This window comes from Phyllostomus discolor, chromosome 2, assembly GCF_004126475.2.
Source record: "Phyllostomus discolor isolate MPI-MPIP mPhyDis1 chromosome 2, mPhyDis1.pri.v3, whole genome shotgun sequence".
NCBI classification, from domain to species: Eukaryota; Metazoa; Chordata; class Mammalia; order Chiroptera; family Phyllostomidae; genus Phyllostomus; species Phyllostomus discolor.
In genome coordinates this window covers 213,798,700-213,825,915 of record NC_040904.2, presented here as the reverse complement: position 1 = coordinate 213,825,915, position 27,216 = coordinate 213,798,700, and the positions used below count along the sequence as shown (strand labels likewise).

The window sequence follows — 27,216 nt, the reverse complement described above, 5'->3', positions numbered from 1 at the left end:
CGGAACAGACGTGTTCGTTCAGTGTGATCCGACTGCGTTTTGGCCCTTTTCCCCCCTGACTTAAGCTGAGCTGTGAGTGCAGAGTTTTGCCTGGCAGAGCCTTCTACAAACTTAGAGCAAAACTGTTTGTCAGGTCGCATCTGCGGCCTTGTGAGCCTCAGATCACACCTCACGTTCTGGAAGGTCCGCCTCCTGCTAGGGGCGGGTCATCTGTAGTGAGTGACGCCTCGCACCGGCAGGGCCAGCATCCTTCCTCCCTCCCGCTGCACCAGTGAGCACACGGGCTCGGTAAGAGTCAGCAACTAGTCCAGGACCAGGACCTCCCAGCCACCACCCCTTCCTGGTCCCTCCCCCTGACAGTGTCAGGACATTCTCCCATCGAGTGCAGCCTGGTGGCACTGCGTTTCCACCGGCCTGGGGCAGGGGGCGCCCAAGTGCGGAGTGGAAATGCGGACATGTGCACGCCACTGAGGGTGTGCACGCCACCGAGGGCATCCTCCGACCTGTGTGTCCGTCTCAGGTACGGAAGGGCCACAAGCGACCCCACCTCAGACTGCAGTTCCTCTGAAGAGTGACCTGAGCAGCCACTTTGTCAGTGCCGAAGAATGCCTACAGCTTCTCCCCCAGAGGCTGAAGGAGTTCTTCCGGGTGAGTGGGGCCCTGTCTGCTGCTTGGCTCCCTGCCCCCCAGCCACGCAGCCACTTTGGGTGTGACTCCACCCCCACCCCCCACACACCCAGTAAGGAGACCCTCCCACAAGAGGGCGGGGCTGGGGACCAAAGTTACAGCAAATCTAGGGTCCCTTCCTCCATTTCTCCGTTCCATGCACTCGCTCACCGAACAAGCATCGCACACGTGTGCCCGGGTCTGCTAGATGCGGGTGGAAGGTGCGGGCCCTGCTCAGGGTGCTCAGCCCAGTCCAGGAGGCAGCCAGTGGACAGACAACGCAGGCCCATCGTGGTGGGCTCTCACAGAGGGACCTGCAGCATGCGGTGGGGGCACAGGGAAAAGACCCCTTACGGAGGGCTTCCTGGAGGAGGTGACCCCTGAACCGACTCATAAGCCCTCAGTACGCGCTGGCCAGAAACGAAGGCAACAAACGGTAGAGGAGGGAGCTTGCGCGAGGCAGGTGGCAAACAGGCCGTGGTCGTCAGGGGAAACCTCACAGCTCAGTGTGACGAGGACGGGCTCCAGGTGGACGTCTGTAGCCGCGGAGACGGGAGAGCTAGCAGCCATTCGAGCGCAGAGCAGGTTCAGAGTGGCCGCAGCTGGGTCTGTGCAGAGACGTAACGGAGGGTGATGAGGGTGGAACCGAGGTGCTCTGCACGTGTGGGTGCCGTCGGTCCCCACGGCCAGCCAGCCAGCGGGCCGGAGACGGGCGCCACCCCCTTTGCAGACGACAGGCGTGGCGAGGCTGAAACACCTCTCTCGCCCCAGGTCAGCGGCAGAGCCGGGGTGTGAGGCTCCGCCCCCGACCCCAGAGTACGCCCCCTTCAGTGCACGCAGCCTCCGTTCCCTCATCTGCAAAATAGGAATCCGAGCCCCTGGGCAGCGCGGCTGCCAGAGGACAGGCACCGTGCACGGTCCGGGGGGCGGCGGCGGTGGCAGGCACTCGGGTCTCAGCCAGGGCCCGAGCCTTAGCAAGTGGCCAGAGGCCGCACCGGCCTCTGGCGGCTCCTCGGGGTGACATCGCGTGCAGCTCTGGTTTTCCGGCAGAGCAGGCGGCAGACGTGATGAAAGTTACGTGGGGACGCAGAGAGCAGGATCTTCGTCTGCTCTGAAAACCCCCACCCAGCACACCCCCCCTCTGGTACGGGGGTGCCGGGCCGTAACCCAAGAGCAGGGCAGGGAAGGCAGGGCCTTTTGGCCCCTCTGCTGAGCTCTGTACCCGAAGGGCCTGGCGAACACGGCCTATCCCTTCCGCCCCTCCCCCACGTGGGCGGTGAGCCCGAGCGTGCAGCTCACACGCGGGTGGTCGCCCGCGCCCGTGGGAGGGCTCTGACGTGCGTGTCCCTTGCCCCCAGAACTCCTACGCGGCCTTCTTCAGGATGGACGCCGACCGGGATGGCGTCGTTGGCATGCAGGACCTGCAGCGGCTGCTGCGGCAGCTGCTGTTCAACCTCAAGGACCAGGAGTTCGAGCGCCTGCTGGGCCTGCTGGGCCTGCGGCTCGGCGTCACCTTGAACTTCCGGGAGTTCCGGAGCTTGTTTGAGAAGAGCCCACTCGTGACGGACGACGCGCCCCAGAGACTCGTCAGGTGAGAGGGCCGGCGGGTCAGCGTCTGCCCCGCCTGCGGGTCCCTGCCAGTGCCGCAGCCAGCCTTCCCCTGCCCCCGAGGGTGCGGGGCGCAGCCGCCTCCCCTCCGGGAGCGGTGGTTTCGTCGTCGCCGTCTCGGTTCAAGACAGTCGCACGAGGGACGTAGGCCCGATGCAGAGAGACCGGAGGTACGGCTGCAGGCCAGAGGCCGGACCGATCCAGCCGCCTGAGCGCTGTTTTTGGGTTCCACTGCCTGCCCCTCCGTCATCTTTCTGTGCACGTAAATGTGTGCGCACACACACTTGTCTTTTCATAATCTGGGCTCGGCTGTGCCCCCAGCTCGGGGAGACGCCAGGAGCCCTCGGGCCCCCTTGCCCAGGCCTCGTCTGCCCCAGGCAGGCCTCGCGCACATGAGAAGGAAGAGGAGGAGGAGGAGGAGAGCCTGGAGTGCCCCTGTCCCCGAGGCTCTCTCGGGGGAGCCATGGTCCTGGGAGGCAGCGAGGAGCCTCCCATCGAACCCGGGGCAGGCACAGTTGGCACCACCGAGGTCTGCTGAATGCCGGCCATGCAGCCCCTCCTCGACCAGTTATCATGAGAGTAATAGTCTTTTTGAAGCGCCCCCACCCCCCAGGATGACACAGAAGTGTGTTTCCTGCTGCAGGCCTGGTGGCGGTCTGGTGGCGGTCTGCCCTTGAGGCGCTGGCAGGCCCAGGGGCCGCAGACTGTCCCCCCAGGGCCGTGTGACAGCTGGCTGCACTGCAGAAAGCCCCCCGACCTCACATGTGGAGTTTCCCGCCCGAGCCTGCGGGGCTTGTGTTGTCTCCGCTTCAGCGGCGCGAGCACAGGACGGAGAGCCACTCCGGCTCCTTCCGAGGGCGCGGGTCACGTGGCGCGGGAGCCGGCACCTGCGTCCGACCGCTCGATCCCCAGCAGCTCTCCGGTGAGACTGGGCTGCTCAGCTCTGACACGGCACAGAAGACGTCCTTCGGAGGAGTCCTCTGGGGAACGTGGGCGGGAGGAGCACGGGACGCCCCGAGCACACAGTCTTCCCGGTAGAACAACGGCGTGGCCTCCCTGCCCATGTCTCTTGGTTCCTCGTCAGATAGTTAAGAGGGCCGAGTCTGTGCCAGCCGCTGCTGCCGGGGCGTGGGGCGCATGGTGTGGAGAGGACGGCGACCCTCCCTCCAGGGGCTCGCCGTGGACTGGGGGGCGGGCACATTCCGACCCCCGGAGATGCCGCAGGGAGGCGTGTGGGGAAAGGGGACGTTCGAGTCGTGTCCTGAGGGGCAAGGGGGGTTTTCTGGGACGGGCTCCCGGGGGCAGCGGTTCAAGGCCGGGCAGTGTGGGGTGTCGGACACGATCCGGGAACGGGAGAGGGTGCGTGTGCAGAGTGGGGGTGTGGGGGTGGGGGGGGCCGGGAGACGGGGGGGGGGGCTGCAAAGGGGCCTGGAGTGCCGGGCTGAGGTGGGGGTCCATCTGCTGTGGGCGGCAGAGAGAGGTTTTAGGTGGTGGACCGAGGGTGGTGGCACTGTGCTGTCTCACCTTGAAAATCGTGGGGGTTTTCTCCGTTCTTTGTGTATTGAGTGATTTTGGGTGTGTATCGTGGATCTGTTTATGTTGCATTATGGACCCTCTGGTCCTGCTAAAATCCTCAGTGGTGCGTGGGTTCTTTTCTTTTTTTTTAAAGCCAGCGATCAACCCAGTAGTTTCGGATCTCGAGCTCTGGCTGGCCCGCCACCTGCGGTTTCCGGGGTTGGTGTGGTTTTCGGAGCCCCCGCAGCCCCGCCGGGCCGGACCCCGCGTGCGGCACCTGGGGGCCAGCCCTGACTGCCCAGCAGACGCGTCCCCCGCTTTGCTCCGCGCTCTGGGTCACTCCGCGCGCGCATGCACGTCGGCGGTGAGCCTGGAACTTCCTGCACAGACGTGGGCGTCCCTTTCCCCAGCGCACCCCTCCCTTTCCTTTCTCCCCGCAACTCCCCAGCCCCCAGGAGCCCCCAGGAGCCCCCGCCCCGCCTCTCTGGTCTTCCTTCTGGAAGCTCGTAGGCTTCAGCCTGTCTGTGCTGCTGTGGGCTTCCCACGACAGGGCCGCCCCCTCCAGGGCAGCGTGGACGCGGCTCCTCCCACACTCCCTGAGTCGCTGCTCTGCCCGTCTCCTCCCGGGGAGGGCGGGGTTTTCAGCTGGGGGTTTCCGGACTGGCCCCCCACCTGTCACCACCTCGGAACTGAGGTTTCTAACCGGCCTGGCCTCGGCGTGGGCAGGGGGCGGACAAGAGGGGACCCCCACGTTCGTGTACTGCAGGCCCCCTGCCCGGCGCCCCGTCAGACACACAGGTTTCCCTTCGGGGCTGCCCTGCCCCCGCCCACGGCACGGGCCCAGATGAGTGCGTCCCTCGACCCGAGGCCGGGGACGCGGGAGCAGAGGGGCCCGTGCAGCTCCCCTCGCTACGTTGGTCGTTTTTCTAGCCCGGCTGCCCCGTCCATCCGCCCCCCCCCCCCAGGGTTTGCCCCCTTAGTGTCCTCGGGAGGCAGTTGTCGTGTCCTCCTGGGGTCTAGTTGTCCTCGAGGGCGGGAGAGGATGAAGCATGTCCACTCCTCTGAGCTGGGGCCAGCAGCGCCTCCGGGCCTCCCGCCTCCGAGAGCCACTGCCGCCTCCTGAGCGGGGGTGCCCCCTCCCGCCCGTGGGTCTCTCATGTTCAGTGTCCAAAGTCACCTGATTGGCCCATTGTCTCGTGGGGGCTCGGTCCACACCCACGTCGCCGGTTATCATGCCAGGAGGACCCAGGGCCGTACATAACGTGGGTTTGCCTGTGTCCGTGACGGAGGGCCCGGCCGACAGGAAGTCCGGGTCCAGGCACCGGGAGGGGGGTACCTTCCAGAAGAGCTGGAGCAGGGCCTCCGGACTCTCCAGAGGAGACAAATCAATACAATGGGAGGCGTGGATGGGAACCACTGAGGAGGCTGCCGAGCCTGCAGCCTGCAATGCAGACGGGTGGGTGTGGGCGGCCGGGACCCACGGGTGGACTTGTCGGGGGTGGAGCGCGGCCTGGGGTCTCTGGGAGAGCCCTCAGGAGGCCCAGGGCATCACTCCGGGTGCAGGCAGGACTTAGGGGGAGCCGAAGGGCTAGGCCAGGGACGTGCGCCCCCGGGCCCTGCAGTCCTAGGCCGTCGTTGTGAGAACGCACTGCGCGTGGTCCAGCCCCGGACCTTAGTGGGAAGCAGTGAGGAGGGTCACGCCGGCTGACCTCTGGGCCCTTCCCCTGGAGGTTCCATGGTTCTGTGCCGTCCGGTAGGCAGTTGGGAGACATGGAATGGAAAAAGAGGTGAGGGCACCGTCCCTGTGGCCAGAGGGCTGGGTCGACAGCGCCCTGGTGGCGGGGACACCAGGACAAGGGTGGCCTCTTGGATGAGCAGATAAACTTCGGGTGGAAGGAGAGGGCAGGCCCGGGGTTGGGGGGAGCCAGTCGTGGGGAAAAGGCTGCCGACTGAGGCCGGGCCCGGGCTGGGGTTCCAGCCCGTGGGGGCATTATTTAAGGAGCAGCGTTGGGGGGCAGTGGGGAGGGGAGGGGCCGTTCAAGCGCCCCACGTCTCAGAAAAGTCGGCGACATCCCTGGACTTGGCAGCCTGGAAGCAGCTGGTGGACCGGGAGCCCGGGTCGGCTCAGGGAGGAGAGGCTCGGTCCAGCGTGGTTTCCCCGGGCGCCCGCACACCAGCATCCGCTGGGAGAGGAAGGGAGGCCAGGCAGGCTCTCGCCTGGCCCATCTTGGCAGGAACATGGGGTCGGGAGAAGACCCCACCTCCTCCCAGCCGGTCCTTCGCATCCCGCGAGCTGAGAAGAGGCAAGACTTGGTGCTGGCCAAGCCACGGAGGTCAAGGTCCATGTCGTTCATGGAAGGAAAGCTGCTCCCCACGAGACCCTCTCTGGGCGGCACACAGCCCAGCAGCACAGCGTGGGCCTCTGGGGTCATGACGGCCGCCGTGGGTCAGTGACCCTGGGTGCCGGCCCTGCCCGTCACCCAGCGGTTGCAAGGGGTGGGCGGGGCGTGGCCGTCGGAGAGCAGCGGAACTTCTTGGCGGGTGGCTGCACAGAGAGGCCGGCGAAGAGCGGCTGTTCTGCTGGGTTGGTCGGTTCTCACTGCCTCGCCCGGGCTGCCCATCTGCTCTGGAAATGTCCGACGGCGGGGGGCCGTCCCAGGAGAGCCGTCCGGGTCGTGGAGCTGTGGGCCGTCTCCACCAGGTCCCTGGCCTTGGCCGGGGCTGAGCGCCCCGGGCAGGGCTGCGTGTGTGCACCTAGACCCTCTCGAGGAGTGGAGGGAGTGTCCTCGGCCCGGGACACTCTGAAGGTGCCCTGCTCTCCACGGAGCACCAGGCTCCCTGGGTCTTTTCCGGTGAGGAGCGACGTTCAAGTGGACACCAGACTTGTCACTCTGATTAAAAAGGGACACGGCAGTGAGGAAAGTTGTCTGGGCGCCCGGAGGGCCAAGGGGGAGCCAGGGCTCCGGCGCTGCTGCAGCCCTCGCTGGGCCTCGGCCTCCCCCTGCACAGGGACAGGCAGGGCCAGCACCGCAGGGCCCATGCAGGAGCCGCGTGCCTCCCTGGAGGCCACCCTGCAGGTCGTGGCGGTCATCACCCCGGAAACCCACACCGCTCTCCTGGCCTTCGGGTCATGTGCAGGGGGTCGTCGTCACGGCAGCGCTGCTCCGAGGGTTACCCACTCTCTGTCCTCCGTGGGGACACGCCTCCCTGTGTCTCCTCAGCCGGCCGACTGGGGCCCGTGCGCTGTCCCCGCCCTGGTCTTCCTGCGTCCCTTGTGGAGAGAGTCACGTGAGGGTCTGTGTGGGACCTCGGTCAGGTGCCCTCGGTCTTGGTCACCTTTCGCAAGGAGCCCGTGAGCAAGCGTGTGGGTTCGGGGCACGTGCACAGTGGGGTCCCCCTTCGGGGAACTGCCAGGTGACATGGTCGGTCTTGCCGGCAGACCATCCCGAGTGCTCGGCCTCCACAGGGCAAATGTCACAGGTGCAGGCCTGGCTGGGGAGCAGCCCCGGTCCCCAAACCGGAGGGACCGGTGCCGCTGGGAGCCAGGCAGCTGAAGAGAGAAGTGGTGGGGGGAGTCGGCAGGCTCCCGCACACAGGGGCACCCCCCCATCCTTCAGCCACAGCCTCCCCTGCGCCGCCCCGTGGCCAGGCTGCCAGCCCAGGACCCTCATTCCAGGAGTCAGTAAACAGGATGGGCCGGCTGGCCTCCTGGAAACCTAGCCCTTGACCCCTAGCGGACACCCAGGACTCTGTAAGGCGCTGCCCGTCGCCCCTGGATGGCTGGCCTCCGTCCCCATCGTCACTCTGGTGTGTCATCCCAGAAATAAACGTTTCAGCAGTTCTCCGAAGACACTTCACGTCACATCGTGTCTTCCGCGGTGAGACCCAGTGAGCCCGGCCTGTTACGTGAGCGGCAGGAAGAGTCCGGCAGCGTTTAACTGAGAAGACGCCGGGGCTGGCGCAAACAGGAGACTCCCCGGCGTGCAGCTGGGGACAGGAGGCTGTGTGTTCAGAACTGAGCCAGAGCAGCCGTGGCATGACGGACTTGCACAGGGCCTTTGGAACAGAGGGGCCAGGGGACCCCCTCGGGGGGAGCGCTGAGTCCGTCCGACTTAAACATCTGCTTATCGATTGATTTTTTTTTTTCAAGAGCAAAACAGAAGGTCACGGATTCAGAACTGGCTTGCGAGCAGGCTCATCAGTACCTCGTGACCAAAGCGAAGACCAGATGGCTGGACTTATCTAAGGTGAGGAGCGATCGCTTCCTTCGGAGGGATCCCCTCTTCCCCTTTGACCCCTCTCCCAGTACCCCAGGCTCCCCCGGGCGGCCCGGCTGCCGGGCCCCGGTCGCCGAGGTGGGCACACGGCGCTGTCGGCCCGACCTCGTGACCCCTGCAGTCTTAAACTGCTCGTCAGAGCAAGCCCTCCCCTTCAAGATCAATTGATGTTTCTAAAAATAGGGAATTACAGGAGGTACACAACCGAAAGTCCTGGCTTTCTCTCGGGCTTGGTCTGGATTCGGAACTGAGACGAGAAGTGGAGAAGCCGCCACGCGTCCTTGCCCACGGCCGTGAACGCACTGGAGAGAACTGCTCGCCCTGTGTTGCCGGGACCCTGGGAAGCGCGTCCGGGAGGAGCGCACCGTGCGCACAGTGTGGCCACGGTCTGGGCACGGCCGCCCCACGGGTCCTGGGCGCGGCGGGCCAGGCTCGGGGCCGCCGGGTCGCAGCACGACACGTCACCTTCACTGTAAAAGTGTTTTCAAAGCCGCCGTTACGGGGGTCACCACCCGTTGTCTCGAAGGGCGTCTCCACCTCGTTCCCTTTGCTTTGCTCTGTCTTGGCTGCGCCCAGTGGGAGGCTTAGTCTTCTCGGTCCTTCCAGGCTCCTGGGCGTCCTCTGCCCGATCCCTGTCCTCAGTAGGGCCTGCTCGGCCCCACGGAGCTCCCGGCCAGCCGGGAAGCTGACTGGCACTAGGCAAAGGCAGAGCACTGACACAGCAGGGGGCGCTGGGGGGGGCCGAGGGGGCTGCTGGGGGCGCCAGAGGGAGGGTGCCAGCAGGTGGGGGTCTGTGTTCCTGCCTCGTATCCCCACCTTGTGGACAGCCTCCTCCCTGGCCCACAACATGGGGGGCCCTTCCTCCCCGCCTCGCTCGGCCACCCTCTCTCCAGCTGTGCTGACTCTGTCCCTCTGTGGGACCCTCGCTCCTCAGAGGTGCCCTCCACCCACACAGCCGCAATAGCCCTCTTTGTCCCTATTCCTCCGAACCCCAAGAGTGTGAAGGAGCGTGGGGGCTTGGGGGTGCCAGTGATAGCACATGACGGGGAAGTGGCTTCTGTGTGAGGCGGGCACCGAGCAGGAAGGGGCCGCTTCAAAGGGGGCCAGCGCTGGGCAGGGGCGGTGGGGACTGAGCCAAGGCGGCGAGGACCTATGGGACCACCCGCGTGGACAGGGCTGCAGGGGGTTCAGCACGGACGTGTCCAAGGGGTCCGCGGGGCGATTTCCAGCGCAGGGCGGGGCGGGGTGGGCCGGGCCGGGCATGGGTCATCACAGGGCTGACGTGCTGCAGGCTGCATTGTGGCAGCTGCAGTAAAATACGCATGACACAAAAATGACCTTCTTACCCAGTGTTAACTGCCGATGGAGTGGTGTTGAGCCCATTTAAGGTGCCATGAGTTTTTAAAGGGAACTTGGAATCTTCCAGACCTGATGTTGTTGAGCTTAACTTTTTCAAGTTGCGGCCCTACAGGGGAATACAGCAGTAACACGTGTATGTTACTGTGCGTGTGTAGAATCTGTGCACGGCGTGTGCTGTGATGTATGTAATGACAACGTGGATCATTTTAAGTAAGTCCAAGCGCATTGCGAACCGCATCCCACCGTGGACCCGCCGTCCGGGTGAAGGGATGGGACGTTGCCGGTGTCTCGGGCGGGGCCGGCCACTCGCCCGCGAAGGGCCAGGCCGTTGCTGGCGTTGGATTCGCGGCCACAGAGCTCCAGCCACAGCTGCGCCCGTTGCCGCTGTCCGCCGTCTCGCCGCTGTCCTCTGCGCTGGGCGGGCAGCCGCATCCCACGGCAGCCTGGACCAGCCCTCGCCGGTCACCCAGGAAACCGGGCAGCTTTTCGTCCTCCGCCTGTCAGTCAGGTGTCGTCCCACCTGGGAAGCCCGGCTCCTGCCCTGCCCTGTTCCCTCGCGGGCTGCCGGCCGGCCTCTCGTCGGCCGTAGGAGCGCCGGCTGGCGTTGGGCTACTCGTCGGTCATTAGCAACAGGCGACACCAGTGTCTTCCTGTTCTGTCCTGTCCGCACCCTTTTCACGTGATATCTTTCAAAACAGGAGTCCTTTTCAATGTAGTCCAACCCGTCAGCGTTTCCCGGAAGGTCTCGTGGGAGAAGTCGTGACGATACTCCGCCTTCCCTTCTGGGAGCTGAGCGTCTCACCCTCCGCGTTCTGGGCCTGAGGCCGGCACCCGTGTCCGTGTGCACGCCGAGGCCGGGCTCCCAAGGATTCTCCCACCCATGTGTTGGGGCCCGCCCTGCCTGGTCTCAGGAAGCTGTAACCCCCCGTGACTGAGGCTGAGTGAGAGACCTCCGGACCAGGAGCCACTAAGGAGACAAAACTTATTTCCCTGGCATGAACGCTGCCTGTTCTGTGCCTGGCCTCCTAGGCTTGATCAGTTAGCCAATGACGGGTAAGATTTCCCATGGGGGGAATCATCTAAGACAGGCATGATCATGAGGAGGCCTCTGGGAAGAGACTCAGGGCTGTGGAAATGAAGGGGTGTTAGACATCAACCCCTGCCCCTCGGTTTTGTCAAAGCCTGAGTCCTTGTTCTTAGTTGTGAGAAATCCAAGTCTCCTGGCTGCCTTTGTCTCCTCTGCCCGACTCAGGCCTGAGAAAATAGCAGGGGCGGTGCAGCCCAGACCAGAAACGGCGGACCCCTGGAGTAATCAGGCCTGGGACATAGACTATGCAAGATCCTGTGAGATCTGTTTGCTGGATGATGTTATTAAATTAGAATATGAAGGTACAAGCAGGAAACCAAAACTAGCCCTTTGAGCCATATGTTAAAACTCTAAACTCTGCCCAGAATCACAGCGGGGGTTCTGTTTGCACCTTTGTAAGTCACCTACTTTTGATCTTTTCTGCCAGACTGTGAATCCACAAACTAAGTCTGTTTTCTCAATAAAAATCTGCTTGGGAATGGAGACAGGGTGCTCTCCACTAGAGAGAGTGGCTGTTCTGTCCCTGTTTCCCCACAGGACCTGGTTGTCCCTGTGTATGTTTTTCTCGTGTTCCGACGAGCGTCTGCAGCAGAGATGGGTACTGCTGGCCGGTATCTGCCACACCGGTGCCTGTGTGTGCCGTGGCCGGGATCCCGTGGATTCTCCCACCGGTGCCTGTGTGTGTGCCGTGGCCGGGATCCCGTGGATTCTCCCACCGGTGCCTCTGTGTGTGCCGTGGAAGGGCTCCCGTGGATTCTCCCACGTGGAGACCCTGGTGCTGCTCATTGCGGAGTCCATCTGCCTGCGCCTGCACCTGTGCCCACGCCCACACCGGGCTGCAGCTGCACCCAGACCCAGCAACGTGCTGGTCTGTTGGTCCGTCCGTCTGTCTGGCACCGGCACTGAGTCTGCAGCGTTGCCGTCACTCGGTGACACCTCGTGGCCGGCTGGCAGGCAGGTCCCCTTCCCGGTCCTCCAGAGTCTTTGAACCGGCGGAAAACAGGGACAGCCCCTTGGGCTGGCCGCGGAGAAGCCGCGTCCCCGCCGCCCGGAGCCCCTGCTCGCGAGCGCCGCACATCCCCCGGGTGCCGGCCTCCGCGCCCCGCCTTCCGGCGACGTTTCAGGCCTTCCCGGCGCGAGTCCTGCAGCCTCTGTAAGGTTTATCCCCAGGACTTTCCGGCTTTGATGCTGTTTATTCCTGCTGTCTTCAAAGATTCATTTTCTGTGTCTGATACGTGAAGTGTGGAAGAGTTTGCCTACAGACACAGAATCCAGATGTCTTGCTAAATTCTCTTACTGTAACGCTGTATGTGTGGGGGTTCCTATTTCTGCACAGACAGCTCAGCTGGAGTGACATGTGACAGCGGCCCTTCCCCCGTCCCAGCGCTGCCCCTTTCACCCCCCCCTTCCCACTCCACTGCGCGGAGCTCCCGCACAGGGACGCATGGGGGGCAGCGGGGGGTGCGCGCCCCGTCCCCAGTCTCAGAGGGAGGGCACACTCACCCAGGACCTGGTACCTCCGTGGGCCTACGGCACGGTGCTGTCGTGAGAACGTTGGAGGCAGCCCTGAGCATCCCTAGTGCGTTACCTGCCCCCTCGTCGGGGGTCCTCTGAAGTGTCCGACAGACCCCCAGGCACCTTTGCACCCCTCCGGGACATTAAAGTGGCCCCACGTCATCTCGTCACGACAGCTGGGGTCTCAGGTCCCTTGTTCCCCCTCTCACAGCCGAAGGGTTGCACCCTCGTCAGCCCTGAGGTGGTGACCTCCAGGTTCGGGGCGGGTCGGGGGAGCTTTATTTCTCGTAGTTTGGATCCCACCTTGTCAGGAGAAGCACACAGGCCACACACCTGAGACCACGTGTTACCCAGAAACACACCCCCGGGACAGAATACCTGTCCGTGTCTGCTCTGTCACCTTGGGTAGAGCAGTGGGGAGGCCCCTGGCACTCAGGTGAAAGGTCGTTAAGCAGGTGGGCAGGGCGGGGGGCGGGGGTTAGATCGTCCCAGGTAGTGACACGGGAAAGCCCTTTGTGCTGCTGTGAACCATTCTACAGGCCACTAAACGCCCCTCCTCCTGTTGCAGAATTTCACGGAAAGGGACAGCGAGGGCGCCGCCATCCTCCGGCCGCGGGACATAAAGAACGTGCTGTTCGGCTTTGACATCCCCCTCACGCCGCGGGAATTCGAAAAGCTCTGGATGCGGTAAGCGGCCCCCGGAGCCTGGCTCTCTTCCTGCCCTATGGTCCAGCGCGGCCTGCTGCAGCCTCGGCAGCAGCCTCCCGGCACCACCTGGGGGCCGGGTGCGGCCAGGAGAGGTTTTCTCTCCGCCATGCCTGTCCCTCGCTGGGGCCTTGTTCCTGCTCCCCACGGAGAGCAGCCCTGGGGGGCAGACTGGTCAGGAACGAGGGGGAGCAGGGGAAGCAGGGCCCCCGCCGTTTGGCCAGGGAGGGCGTGTTGCCCAGGAGCGGGCATCCGGGCCTGGGCTGCGCCTGTTGGCAAGAGCGAAGCCGCTCCCCGAGGATGCCCCTCCCTCACGGCCCATGGAAAAGCGGCCTCTCCCCCCACTGCTGAGAGGTGGGGCCGGTGTCTGACGGCGGCGTCACGGACGCGCGATTTGTTGGAAGGAAACAAGCGGACGTCCGACGCCTCGGAGCACCTTCCCGAGGGTCTCCTGAACTGAAGATAGCGTCTGGTGCTGGTTACGTGTCTGAAAATGCGTTTTAGACTCGGGCGTTCTGAGCCGGGCCGTTGCATCATTCCCTGGGTGGGTGGATGTCTGCCCGTGAGTGCCGGGCGCCTCTCCGAAGCCCCTCCGGCCCCCCACACGTCGGTTGGTGGCCGCCCGAGTGCTGGGAACTGTACGCAACTGAGCGTGCTCTGGGGGCTGAGCTCGCGCAGTTTTTCAGCTTTGCATCTGTTCAAGGTGCGAGGCTGCAGGGTGGGCCGAGTTCAGGATTGGGTGGGCTGTGTTGCGTCTGATTTAGAAAAGCAATGTGAATTCTTACACATTCCTTGGTTTGTCCCCTCCCCCATCAGCTCCGACACAGGCCCAGTGTGGGCTCCCCAGCATTTTTCTGTCTCCGTAGGCTTGAAAGGCAGGTCTGTCTGAGTGGGCGGAGGACCGGGGTCCAGTGGGCGAATGTCTGGGCCTCCCCCTGGGCAGGCCTTTCGGATGGACGATGCAGAGATGACTGGTGGTGCTGGTGCTCGGGGGGCGGCACCCACCCGAGCCCCGGGGTGCGGTGCCCACCGTGACAAAACACCAGAGGAGGGCGTGGGGCAGCGGAACAGGGAGGGTGAGCGCGGGAGCGCCGGGCCAGGTGCAGGGCAGAGAGGGGAGCTGTCCAGCGGAGTGAGGCCGCAATGGCTCCTGGGGTGGCCACAAGGAAGGAGGCCAGCTGGCCTCTGGGGCAGGCAGTGGGCTCAGGGAGAGAGAGGGGAGTCGGGCCGAGTGCACCCCGAGACCCTGGTTCCGGGGCCTGGCTAACCCGGCATTCGGCAACAGGGAAATCTGAGCGGGTGGCGGCCGCTGCCACGTGCAAACTCAAGTGTCTGCGTGTCCCGGGTTTTGTGCACGTGGCTTCCTGGCTCGGACGTTCAACCTCTGCAGGCAAGTTGGTTCTCAAAAACGCTGCACAGAGGAGTGCGTGAGGAAGGGCGAGGCGTGCCTGCGGAGGCAGCCCCCGCTACTCGCAGTCGGGCGGCGGTCCAGTGGTGGGCACGCGGCCGGCCTCCCCTGGCGACGGCAGCGGCAGGTCCGCGGTCTTTTCGACGATCGCGACGGGCATGATCTTTGTTAAGGAGTGTCTTTGCCTTCAGTTCAAGTGCCTGATTGGGAGCCCGTTGCAGGCGGTCTCGCGAGCACAGTCCTGTTCGTGAGCTCGGAGACATGCGTGCGTGGAGGTGCCGCTTCATGAGGAGTGCCGCACCCGTGCAGGCAGCCCCGCCCCCCCCAGCCTGCCCGAGAGCCCGGCCCGTGACGTTTGCAGACACGGTCTCCGTCCTCGTGGCTCTGGGAACAGTCCCCCTGCCATGCCATCGTCCCCCGCCGGATGAGGCCAAGGTCTCGCTGTTGAAAGAAACGCTTTTTCCCTTAAAGAAAATTGGCAATTTGCCATACAATTTTTTAATTGAGGTAATTTTACTCTATTTGAATAATGTTGGGAGATAAAAACCCTCCATTACACCTTTTTAAGTGGATTTTGATTCAGGAAACGTCACTAATAGGAAACGACTGAAAGGCACATGGCAGAATCCCTGCCTTGTTCCCCGCCCCCCCCCCCCCCCCCCCCCCTCCCCCGGCCGTGTGTTGCTGGTGCCTTGTCAGAGGAGACGGGCGGTCGAATCCAGGGGCACCCGCTGTCCAGTTTTAGGACGGAACGTGTGTCCGCGGGGTTTTCTCCTGAGCCCTAGCGGCGTCCCGCTGCGTGGAGGTGCTCAGTGAAAACCGTTGCCTGAGTGGGAGGGTTGGTTCTGATTCTCTGTGGTCATGGCGGCGTCTCTCTCAGGACGGCAGGTGGGCGGGTTCGGCTGCTGTCTGGTGGGGCCGGCTGGGGCCCCCTGGCCGGAGGCGAGCCCTCTGTGGGCTTGAGCAGTGGGTTTCGGACTTGAGTGTGCCTGTGAGCTGCCTGGGACCTCGGTGAACGTGGGTCCGACTCTGGTCTGGCCCAGGCGCCCGAGGGTCTGCTGTCTGGCCCCCCGCCCCGGTGAGCGGCACTGCGGTCCGCAGAGCAGGCCGGGTGGTGGGGAGCTCGGGAGCCGCTCGCAGACACGGGCGCACCTGCAGCGCCACCGCGGCAGCTCCTGACAGCTCCGTTTGGCTTGTTTCACAGCTACGACCCCGAGGGGAAGGGGCAGCTAACCCACCAGGTTCTTGCAGAAGCTGGGCATCGACTACTCCCAGACGCCCACCGCCCTACGCGGAGGACTACTTCAACTTCATGGTCACTTCGCCAAGCCGCAGCAGGGGCGGCGCGAGCTCGTGCCGCTGGGCCGCTTGCCTTCCTGAAGGCGGCGTCAGCCTTTGATTCTTCGCGCTTCCTGGGACCTGGACCTTTCCCGAGTTGTCACCTCACCCCCTCCCTTGGTGCAGGCATGGAGTTTACGGCACTGCGATACTCGTTTACCGCCGCAGATTCCAGAAACAGTCCAGAAACGGGCCCCCGCGCTCTGCTCACCCACTCCCCCCCCCCCGCGCCAGGCTCCGAGACCTCCTGTGTGCGGTCGGCCCCGCCTGCCGGAACGGAGCCCCAAGGGGCCTGGCGGAGTCACGGGGTGTGCCCCCGCCCACAGCGGTTCCTGGCAGGTGACGGGGGCTCAGCCAGCCTTCCCGGAGAGAGTATCGCCTCCGTGGTACTGCTGTGCTTCACTCTCAGTCCCATTCTCAGAGTGCCGGTTCCGGTAAAAAGACAAGGTTGTGATGCCTTTAGTGCAGCTCTGCTAAGGATGGCAACGATAAAATGGTAATAATGCAGACATACAGTTCCTTCCAGACCCCCTTCCCACGTGAGTGTCACACCGAGGCCACAGAACGTCTGCAGCGTCAGTTCTTAGAGGAACCATCCGGCCGTCACGTTAGAATGATCCGGAAACTCCTGCTTCAGAGAGACGATCTGTTTTCCCGGCGTGACCTGGTCTAACGTGTGCTCCCCTCCAGGGACAAGCTGAAGGACCATTACGAAGACGTCCGGAAGGCGCTGGCCAAACTGGGCGACTCCGGAAGCAGCTCCGTGTCCGCGTGCCAGCTGCAGAGGGCGCTGCAGGAGGGCGGCTGTCCCCTCAGCGACGAGGAGCTGGCCGAGCTTCTGGGCAGGTCGGCACCCCTGGGCGGCGTCCCTGACCGTGTCCCCCCCAGACCAAAAGATGAGCGGCGTGTGGCTCTCGCCTGCTCTTCTCTGCCCACGCACATGGACTCGTGTCCCCGGAACAACCCCCATACCTCCCGCCAGCCGGGCTGTGTTACCATGGGCCTGCGTCGACCCAGAGCAGGGAGGAAACGCCACATGAGCGCGTCAGGATTCCTGAGGGGTCTTGGCCGAGTAACCCTCATTTTTTAACTTCAGGTTGTGTTCTACCCAGTTCTGCACGCGCCTCGGCGGGCGTCAGATGGCCCCACACGGTCGCCGGCCTCCCCTCCCCTCTCCAGGGTCAGCGGCTCCCGGGGCTTTAGTGACACCTTTGGGTGTCTAAGTTCCTGTTTCCATGTGACACGCGTTCTGTGGCTCCTTCTGGGATTCTCACGGTCGGGCTGCGCCCGTTGGCTTCCAACCAGGAAGGTGCGGGTGGAACTCCTCTCCGCACACCACGTGCCACCGGCCCCCCACCCTGCAGCCCCCCCTCCCCCCACCCCACAGAAAACACGCAGACCCGTCCCCATGGGCGCCGTCCTCCCCACACCGCTGGGTGGGCCAGGTCGGTGTCGGGGCTTGCAGTGTTGGGACAAGCCGATCGCTTTTCCGTCTTTATGCAGCGTCCTGTTTTCCCCGGGGCTAACGTTAGTCTTCCCTCTTCTGCTTGTTCAGTTCCCACGTAATTGTTACCAGTAATGGAGCCCCTAAGTCGCCCCGCCTGTTAAATACTTTTCTTTTCGTGGTTGCCCTGAAGTTTGCAGTGTCTGCAGAAGAGTGGCCCGAGTCCACTTTCGAAGAACAAGATGCTGCTTCGTGCGTGGGCAGCGCGCCCCACACCCTGCCTCCTGCCCCGCGGGCACTGCGGCCGTTCACCAGCAGGGCACTCCCCCGCCAGCCGCGGTCCCCACCGCGGTCCCCACACCAGGGTGGTCATTACTGTGAACAAGGAGCAGTTAGACCGGCTGAGCGTTAGAAAGCAGGAGGTGTCGCCTTGCCTTCCCTCGTCCCTTCCCGGACGCTCTTCCTCCCTCTGCGTGGGTCTGGGCGTCCGACCTGCATGACTTTTCTCCTCTCTGAAGACTGTCTGTTGTTGGCATTTCCTCTTGGGGGGGAGAGAAAGAGAGACAGATACCAGTTTGTCGTCACCATTATTTATGCATTCATTCGTTGCTTCTTGTAGTGCCCTGACTGGGGATTGAACCTGCAGCCTTGGCGTATTGAGATGATGCCGTAACCAACTGAGCTACCTGGCCAGGGCCTGCGGTTGGAGACCGGGGCAGCCGGTGGTGAATTCCTGCAGGCTTGTTTTTCTGAGATAGTCTTTATTTCTTCTTCACTTCTGAAGGGTAGGTTCACTGGATGCAGGATTCTAGGTTGGTGGGTTTTTTTCTTCAAACACTTTAAATATTTCAGTCCACTCTTCTTGCTTGTGATTTCTTTTTTTTTATTATATTTTAATCATTGTTCAAATACAGTTTTCTCCTTTTTATTCCCAATCCAGTCCCCCCTCCCACCCTCCCCACTTCCTCCCATTACCACCCTCCCCTTAGTTTTTGTCCATGTGTCCTTTAAGTTTGTTCCTGTAAACCCTTCCCATTCTCCCCTGAAATTCCCTCTTCTCTCCCCCCTGGTCACTGTCGGTCTGCCCCCTATTTCAGTGTCTTTGGTTATATTTTGCTTGTTTCTTTGTTTTGTTGTTTAGGTTCCTGTTAAAGGTGAGATCACGTGGTCTTTGTCTCTCACTGCCTGGCTTGTTTCGCTTAGCACAATGCTCTCCAGCTCCATCCAAGCTGTGGCAAAGGGTAGGAGCTCCTTCTTTCTCTCTGCTGCATAGAATTCCATTGCTTGTGATTTCTGATAAGTACCATGTAGTTCTTATTCCCCTATAGATGAGGTTTTCCCTCCCTCCGGCTTCTCTCAAGGTTTTCTCCGCGTCTTCAGCTCTGTGCAGTTTACATGCCGTGGGCCTGGGTGTGGCGTGTTGGGGGTTCGTCCTTCCTGGTGTCCTCTGAGCACCAAGACGGAGCACTTTTTGAAATTGTCTGACAGTTTTTGGAAATTCTGTTCTTTGTTTTTTAAATTTGTTTTCCTCTTTGAATTTCAGTTTGGGAAGTTTCTATTGCCGCCCTTTAACCTCAGTGATTTTTCCGCCAGCGTGTCCCACCGGCGGGTGAGCCCGTCAGAGGCGCTCTTGCGGCCGGCGCCTCCTCATGACGCGCCCTCTGCGTGGGCCCTCTCTGCGTGCATCGTGCCCCCGTCCCCGAGAGCCGTCCGCACTTTCCGTGACGGCTCTTCATATACCGATCCGAGTCCATCCACATTCCCCGTCCGGTGATCTCAAAACACGTGTCATGCCTGACCTGGTCCTCACGGGCCAAGTGGGAGGTCTCATGTCGGTTTGGGGAGAGCTGGGCCGTGTTGAATCTCGCCGTGGCTGCCCACCTCCTCCCGCCCCCTTGGTTCTGTCCCGTCTGTGTTTGGTGTGGGGGGGGGTTCCCAAGGAACTCCTCTGGCAGTGGGGTCCCCGTGTTGCAGCTCTTTTCATTGTAACCCGTTGTGACAGAGTTTGCTCTGTGTCGACACTTGATTGTATGGATAGGCCGTGCGTTTCCAGGGGCGCTTAATTGCCTGCTTGTTTTTCTTGCAGTGTTTGCCTGTAACTCACCTGGTCGAATACGGGCAAAGCCAGACTTAGTAGAGAGAGGGGTTATTTGGAAAGACCACCGTGATGGGGAGGGGAGGGCTGCCAGGGTGGGGGAGGGGAGGCGGTTGCAGTGGGAGGGCGCTCTGACCGTGCGGTCTGAGAGCTTCTCAGCGTTTAGGCCGCTGAGGGCGTCTCCAAGGAAGAGGGAAGAAGGGAGGAAGGACTGGGAATGGGGGGATGAAGTGAGTGGGTCCTGTGGCAGGAAACGGCTGTGGCAGGAAATGGCTGTCCTTGCGGTCAGAGTCTCACGCAGGGCCCTTGCACAGGGGCTCGTCCATGGTCCAGTGACGGCTCAGGCTGGGAGGGGGGGGTCGCAGTCCAAGGGAGCAGAGACTCGTTCAAGTTCGGTCCCGCCAAGTCGAGGTTAGCAAGCATGTTGTCCAGACTGGTCAGCGAACACCAGCAGTTCAGCTAGTCGTTTATGAGAATGGGAATTAGGGGGAGGGTGTCCACCTGCCACAGGCAAACCTGTGGGTCTTTTCTGAGTCCGGGGGGCCCGGCAGCTCTGCTCCGCAAGCCGCTTCCAAGGACACGGAGAGAGGGCGACTTCTCCAGGTCTCCAGGGGCACAGGGTGCAGGCGCAGCTCGGCGTTGCCCACCTCAGCTCTCCCCAGCATGTCATCCCCCCCTTTCCGTCCTCCGGGCTCCTTCCCCGGGCCCTGCGCCCTCGGGCCTGGCCCCGCGCTCCTGTCCTGGGTCTGTGGCCCCCACTGTTCTCCCAGCCGGGGTCCCCCGTTCCCACCCCTGCACGCCTCTTCATTCCTTAGTTTACGTTCTTGCTTTGCCGGAGTGCCTCCTGGAGTAACTTCCCAAGAAAGGGTGGAGAGGAAGTAAGTCTTCTGAGTTCTCCTTTGTCTGAAAATGCTTTATTCTTTTTTTTTTTTTTTTTGCACCACTTGATAGCTTGTCTGAACATAGAACCCTAGGGAGAAAATTGTTTTCCCTTAAAATATGGAAGACGCCCCTCCTTGTGTTCAAGTGGTGAGAAACCCCATGCTAGTGCACGCGTGTACGTGTGTGTGTGTGTGTGTGCATGTGTGTGTCCGTTCCGTCTTCAAATGCCTGTGCGTTCTCTTCTTCCTTCGGCGGGGGCTCCTGTCACGAAACCTGTTTCCAGCTGAACACGAACTTACATGCATTTGATGAATAAATCAGGGGAAAAATAGCGCCAGATAAATAGTGAACTAAATGATTGTAAGAGAGTCTCTTAAAACACAGTCGGTCTTGGCACCTTTACAGACCGTGGCAGAAGGACCCCGGAGTCCCCGTGGCCCAACTCCCACGGGGCGATGGGCCCCTCTCGCGCTGGAGCCTCTGTGAGGACCCCTCGCCCAGCCGCATGCTCCCTCTCACAGACCCTCGATGACAAACGTCTCCGCCATTCGTAATTACATGTAGATTATTCTCTCCTAGATCCAAAATAGACTTTTCTAAGGAACACTGAGGAGATTAGCATATGCATTTGATTTTATTACTAAAAATTTTAATGCCGCGTTGGCAGTTCATCCTGCCGATGAAACAGAGCTGACTGCCCCTCCCTCCGAGTCCCGTCTGGGAGCCAGCGCCGCGGGCCAGGCCGGGCCAGGGAGGCACGGCCCTTGTCTCCCTCTCGGCACCTGTTCTGTGGGAGCCGACAGTGGGGTCGCAGCTGGCACGCCTCTGTCCCGCTCACCGGGGTTCCCAGCCCTTCTTCCTGGATGCACCCCGCCCTGCTGAAATGCAGTTTGGGGGTGAAAGTGCCGGGGGTGCTCGGCGGACCCCAGTCACAGAGCCGTGAGCTTTGAGTGCCGTTGAACTTTATTTTGAATTATTTTACATCTTTTTTAAAAAAATATTTTTAAAGATTTTATTTATTTTTAGAGAGGGAAGGGAGGGAGAAAGAGAGAGAGAAACATCCATGTGCGGTTGCTGGGGGTCATGGCCTGCAACCCAGGCCTGTGCCCTGACTGGGAATCGAACCTGCGACGCTTTGGTTCGCAGCCCACGCTCAATCCACTGAGCTACGCCAGCCGGGGCGCTATTTTACATCTTTAATAAACTTGCTTTCCGCTCTCATGAAACCTTGGGACCTTCACCACGCTTGGAAACTTGTAAAGGGGCCTCCGTTTCTGCACGGTTGTCCTGTGGACGCATGCACACATCCAGAATTTCTATTTCAGAAAATACCAAGCTAAATCGGTGTTGTAAAAAATGTCTTTCCAGTGCTTTCAGCGTGACGGTCCGGCGTGGCCATTCTTGAGAAAGAATGATGGCACATTCCGTTGGCTCAGTCCCTTCCTCCCTCCCTTCCTGCCGTCTCAGGCGGGTTTCTTTCTCCACGGGCACCCCTGCTGCTCCTCGGGGCGGGCCCTCGCCAGCTCAGCTCTCCGAGCACAGCCCCCCCTGGCCCCACCCCTCCACGGTCCTGCCCGTGATACGGCTCTGCCAGGGTCACGTCCCTCTGAACGGACCAGCTCCTTTGCTGGCCCCTTCTCATCTTCTGCTCTCCACCCCGGGAGCCCCGCCAGCCAGCCTCAGGTCTCAGAGCTTCAGCCAGGACAGTCTGCGGCCTCGCCAGCCCGCAGCACCCCACTGTCTCAGGGCCCAGGACCCTGCCCCTGCCCCCTGTCCCCCGCCCCCTGCCCCACAGCCTCGGCTGATGGCACACAGGCCCCCACAGGCCGGGGAGCGGCGTCTTCCCGTGGGTCACACTCCCCGCCCCGCTCTGCACTCAGTGAGTGTTTGTGGAAGCAGTGGGTGATGAGTTTTTTTTAATATATTCCTTTTTATTTTCCTTTGGGGCCAAGCTGGGGCATCAGCTGGCAGAACAACTGCGTCAACTACCTGGACTTCCTGAGGGCGGTGGAGGGCAGCAGGCCGCCCCGACCGGAGTCGAAAGAGAGAGAGGCGGGTGTGCCGGCCAGCTTCGAGAGGCTGCGTCCCGAGGACGTCCTGAAGAACGTGCAGAAAGTCGTCGCCGCCTCCGGCCCCGCCCTGGCCACGGTAAGGCCCACGGCGGAGCCCTCTTCCTGGGGAGACGGAGGCTCTGGTGCCCGGGTCCACCCTCCCCTGCCCCGGGGCCCCTCCTCCTCTCTGCGCCCCCGTGGGGCGTCGGAACTCAGAGGGGTGGTTGCTCCGGACCCCCTTGCTCCTTGGAGCACACGCGTGTCCGTTTCGTTCCATGAGAAGCGTCCACGGTCGCCCCGCAGCCTGTGTTCTGGGAGCGGAGCGCTCAGTGCCGCGCAGACGCTGGTCTGGGGCGAGGGCAGGGCTCCGGGCAGAGGAGAGGGGACGGGCGCCCTCGCCGGGGACGGGTGCTGCACGCCCGCGGGCCCTGGGCCCGTGGGGATCAGTGGGACCCAGAGACCCCCCTCCCTGGAGGGGCTGCCCAGGGCCAGGGGCTGGTGCAAGGAGGGGCCCCTTGAGCACACGGACATCTCAGGCTGACAGCTGGGTGGCGCTGTGGAGCACACCGAGACCCGGAGCGCGCGGGGACGCTGCCGTGGCCTGTGTCTGAGTCCCCGGGAAGCGGGGCTTTGGCCCCATTCCTGGTGAGGACACGTGAAGCGGCCGCGGAAGGGGAAGCGCAGTCTGCAGAGGGCTGACCGTGCGGCCGAGGGGGGAGCACAAGCTCCATGCGGTGCTGGCGCTCGCCGGCCAGCGGCCAGCCACCACGGGCCGTCCCCCGTCTGCCAGTGCCCGCCAGTCCCTGCCCGGAAGCCTAGGTGTGCTCGCCCCTTCCCCGCAGGGAAGCAAAGCCTCTGGGAGTGCAGGGGGGCACAGTTTTGGAGCCCCAGCCTCGGGAGGGGCCGGGAGCAGGCCAAGGAGGAGGGTGCGGGGCCGCCCAGCCGTCACCTGGGAGAGCAGGCACTCCCACGTCTAGGAATCCTCTCGAGGACTCGACCTTTCGTCTCTCTCACTGATGAGCTAGAGAAAAGTCAGACTGCATGTGCCGTGGGCCCCCTGGAAAGCCCACCTATCCAGCTCGCAACACCAGAGCGCCTGTCCCCGAGACTGCTGGGCCTCGGGGCCCACAGACCCAGTGTGCGCAGGGCCGGGCCCGGCCCAGCCGGAGACACGGCCCTCGGGCGACTGCTGCTGCGCTGGACGTGCTTTTTCACTGGGGCTTTTCCTTTTTGGGGGGAAGTTGTGGAGCCTCGCGACGCCTGAGTGCCGGCCCATCTTGCAGACTTCTAATAGCACTGTGCAGGCCACAGAAATCCATCCTCAGGGAGGCGTGGCCCCACAGCACGGCCATCAGGAGCCTTTGGGAGGGGCCACGGCCCCCCACTTCTGAGACGCACTCCCTGGGCGATGAGGTTTGAAGCAAGAGGGGGGTTCCCGGGCGAGAGAGTGGCAGGGGGCCTGCAGCGGGGCAGGAGGGCACGGGAGGCCCTGGGGAGAGAGGGGGCGGGTGCCGGGGGACAGTCAGAGTGCACATGGGCACACTCACGCGTTTCTCCCTGTCCCTGCAGACGCGTCTCAGACGCGCCTCGTTTCCAAAGGGATGGCGGCCCCTCGTCTGCGTGGGGTCGTCGCGCCCACCCTGGGGCTGGGCGGCCTGGGTTGGCACACGGGGAGCCCCGCAGGCCAGGGGAGCGCAGGCCCCGGGTTTGCCTCTTAGGTGCCCCGAGCTCAGGTTGCTGGTTTCACGCCCACAAGGCCTTCCAACGCCCCCGGAGCACGGACACCCCATGGGGTCGCCCGTCCTGTGATCTGATCATTCTCCTTCGCGGCCGTTGAGACCCGCTGCGTGCCAGGCCGCTGGGCGGGTCGCCGTGGTAAAGTTTAGAACAGCGTGACGCAATCCGAAGTCCCCCCTTTTATGTCGAAGAAGCCAGGCTCGAAGAGGTTGAGGGCTGAGGTGAGCTGCAGAGCCGCGGTGCAGAGGCCGCTCCCTGACCGGCGGCCGACGTTTAACCAATGCTCGGCTGCCCCGTGTTACCGCAGTCCAAACACAGATGCGAGGCCCTGGGGCGTTGTAAGGTTAATCCGAGAACACACGTATCACACCGCCTGTGGGCCGGTGGGGCGCGCCCAGTTCGCTCTGCGGGAGAGTTGGCTGCCCGGCATTTGGTGTGGGGTCTGCAAGCACATGAATTCTTACTTTTAAAAAAAAGATCTTAACCTACCACTTGATAAAGATTTCCTAGTGCAATAAAAATGAATGATTTTGTTTCAGCAGATGGAAAAAAAAATGAGCTCTTTTTATAGCACATTTTTGCACTTTTTCCGTTTGACTGCTGTGCTGTCGGGTTGGCACTGCCTGCCCGGCCCCTCTGGTGCACTCCCGGGGCTGTGGGGGTCCTCCCACGAGGCGAGGGCCCTCGGACTCCGGCTCCCGGTGCAGAAAGGACGGCAGCCCAGCTCCCAAACCTTGGGCTGGCGCGTGACGGGGTGGGTGGCCCCTTGACCCTTCCTCCTCCTCCTCCTAGCCACTTCCCACTCAGAGTCCTACCGGAGACCCCGGCCCCACCTGACGCAGCGGGATGGCATCTGAGCCTCCCCTCTGTGCTCAGAGGGGCCGGGACTCAGTGGTCGAGGGAGCCTGGGGTGGGGAGGGGGGACAGGGCGGGCCCAGGGTTCCTCTTCACCCCCCTCCCGGTCGGATCCGAAGGGCAGTGAACGAAGCTCGTTTCCCCACCCCACACAAGTTCTTACACTCTCCGCACACACACTCGCCTGTCTCAGGTTTCCAACGTGGTGCATTTATTCGGTGATTTAGAATCCGCAGGGGACTCGCAGGCGCTCGATTTCATTTGCATTCCGCAGAAGCAATACTTAAGAAAAACACTCCCCGACATCTTTGCTTGACAGGAGCGCCTGCCTTTCTTTCTGCAGGCGTTTTCCGCCCTGGACAGAGAGGACACTGGGTTCGTGAAGGCTTCGGACTTCGGACAGGTCCTCAAGGACTTCTGTCACAGACTCACAGACAGCCAGTACCACTACTTCCTGAGGAAGCTGCGGCTTCACCTGACCCCCTACATACACTGGAAGTACTTTCTCCAGAACTTCACCTGTTTTCTTGAAGAGGTAAGGATGTGCGGGCTGACGTCCGTTTTTGCAAAACGGATAGTCGACAAAACCATGTCAGGTAAATTGGCAATCACCTCGTGTAATTAGCTCATTCTAAATGAAAAGTTGGTATAAATGCTACATAGGGCATGGGAAGGTGAATATGCATCGTTTGCTTCACTCAGAAGCTATTATTTTATTTTCAAAGGCATTTGGGGGTTTACTTTGCCTGGTTGTTTTAGAGGCTCAGGACCTTAGGTCCCGAACATGATCTGGTACCCAGAGAAGGGAGGCCCGCTGGGCGTTGGGCTGTGAGTGGCTGGGGAGGAACTGGGACCCGCACGGGAGGCATTTGTTGCGGACCCACGATGTGCCAGGTCCTGGGCCCGGGATCAGCCATTTGTGGGTCGGAATGTGCAGATAGTGGGCTTGAACTGTTGTGTACCCAGCAGGTCCCTGGGGAGGTCAGGGAGGGCCTCCTGGAGGAGGAGGGCAGCTGGCCACAGGTCTCTGTTCCTTCCCAGGACCGCCTCTCCGGCTGCACCAGCTGTGTATATTCTTAGGCTGTTTCTTGGTTTCTAAACATTAGCGGGCCCACCTCATTAGAGTTCATGGCCGTCTAAGTTTAACCAGCAGATTTCTTTGACCACCAGTGGGTGCCGAGGACGGACACACAGGTGCTGTGTCCCTGCCCTCACGTGCACACGCACGTGAAACACCCAGAAGTAACGCCGCCGCCGAATCCCAGCAGTCTTCCCCACAATGCGCGTAACTGTCCCCCCGGGGCCGGGTGCTCAGGCTGTCTCTCCCCACCCCACCTCACCCCCACCCCGGGCACCTGTCCGTGCAGTGAACAGCCACGCTCATCAGCCCTCGCCCGCTTCCCGGGATCAACTCCTGGGAACGAGGCTGCTGCAGCAAACAGCCCGAAGGCTTTCCCGGACCGAGGGCCCTCGCGGTGAGTGGTGGAGCGGCGGCAGCGGGCCCTGCGCAGCGCTCTCCGAGAGCCGGCCCAGTCCTCGGCCTGTAATACGCGCATTGACTCACGTCATCCTCGCGTCATCTTGCGCCGCCCCTGCGAGTGCGTGCCGGTGACGTCCCAGCCTGCAAACGAGGGCACCGGGGCAGGGGGACATCGAGGTGCCACCCACACCACCCCGGCGGGGTGTGGGAGAGCTGGTCTGTGAGCCCCAGGAGCCCGGCCCCCACTCCAGGCCCCTGCACGCCGCGGTCCTCCTCCGGGGGCCCACGCTGTAGCAGGGGTCAGGAGGCCCTTCCGTTTTAGGGCCGAGGATCGTCCCTGTCCACACAGACCACACTGTGCCCATTGGTTCTCCCGTCGGTGGGTGGACCCTCGGGTGGTGACCTCCACACCGCCGTGCCTCTGCCAGAGCACCTCCGGAGGTGCTTTGCTGAACGTGCCTGCCCAGGGGTCCGGGGCTCCCCGCAGTGGGAGCAAGCAGGGTGGGCTGCCCGGGCCGGATCCCGGGACCAGGGGCACACGGGGGGCCCTGCCCTGGGGGGCCCTGCACGGCCTCCCCCCGCCTCTCCGGGCCCATGTGCCGTCAGTGGTGGGATCACGTGGTACCAGCCCGGGAACTGGGGTTGGCCTGGGGCAGGGAGGCCTTGCGGAGAAGCCGGAGCTCCAGCCAGGGCACGTTCCCCAGGAGGTCGCATGGAGCGAGGGGCCTCTGGGCTGGAAGGGCAGCCTGAAGGGGCAGGCGGGAGGCCCGGGCATCTCAGACCGTGTGGAGGCTTCTGTCGTCCTGTCTGTCTGCTGGTGGGGGGCGGGCCAGACAGGCCGCGGGGGTCCTGCGCCCCTCACTCCAGAGCTCAGGTCCTCTTTCTCTAGCAGAAGCAGCGTGGCGGAGCCGTGTGGGCAGGGGCGTGGGACGGCTCCCTGCGAGGTGGCTGGAGCGGGAAGGATGCCCGGTCAGCCCGGCGGTTTCTCAGGTTTCATCCCGGGCTGGCATTCCCCAGAGAAGGGGGTAAAGTAACGAATACCAGGAAAAGCAAATGCATCTTTCTCAGGCTCATTAAGTGTGACGCCAGCCGTCCGCTCCCTCTGGGGACGCACGGGCGGCAAGCAATTAAAAGGAGGTCGCCGACACAGTTCCCGAGGTGGGCGCCTCTCCTTGCGAAGGCCGCCCCCGGAGG

At 62.7% G+C, this 27,216-nt stretch overlaps 1 protein-coding gene and 1 long non-coding RNA gene across 2 annotated transcripts in view; one reads left to right on the top strand and one right to left on the bottom strand.

The window, feature by feature from the left end:
- The window catches only part of EFCAB6 (EF-hand calcium binding domain 6), a 152,533-nt gene that overhangs the window by 106,637 nt on the left and 18,680 nt on the right, over nt 1–27,216 (top strand). The window contains 10 exon segments of the mRNA XM_036019725.1: nt 521–648; nt 2,025–2,257; nt 7,940–8,036; nt 12,596–12,714; nt 15,345–15,427; nt 15,430–15,450; nt 15,453–15,493; nt 16,116–16,324; nt 21,852–22,047; nt 24,886–25,077. Of these exon segments, the coding sequence (XP_035875618.1) occupies nt 521–648; nt 2,025–2,257; nt 7,940–8,036; nt 12,596–12,714; nt 15,345–15,427; nt 15,430–15,450; nt 15,453–15,493; nt 16,116–16,324; nt 21,852–22,047; nt 24,886–25,077 (1,319 nt within the window).
- Nucleotides 3,366–20,879, bottom strand: LOC118499203. Its single transcript, XR_004901725.1, has 3 exons — nt 20,721–20,879; nt 12,141–12,150; nt 3,366–3,377 (listed from the first exon to the last, which is right to left on the bottom strand). It is a non-coding gene; the product is annotated as an uncharacterized LOC118499203 (long non-coding RNA).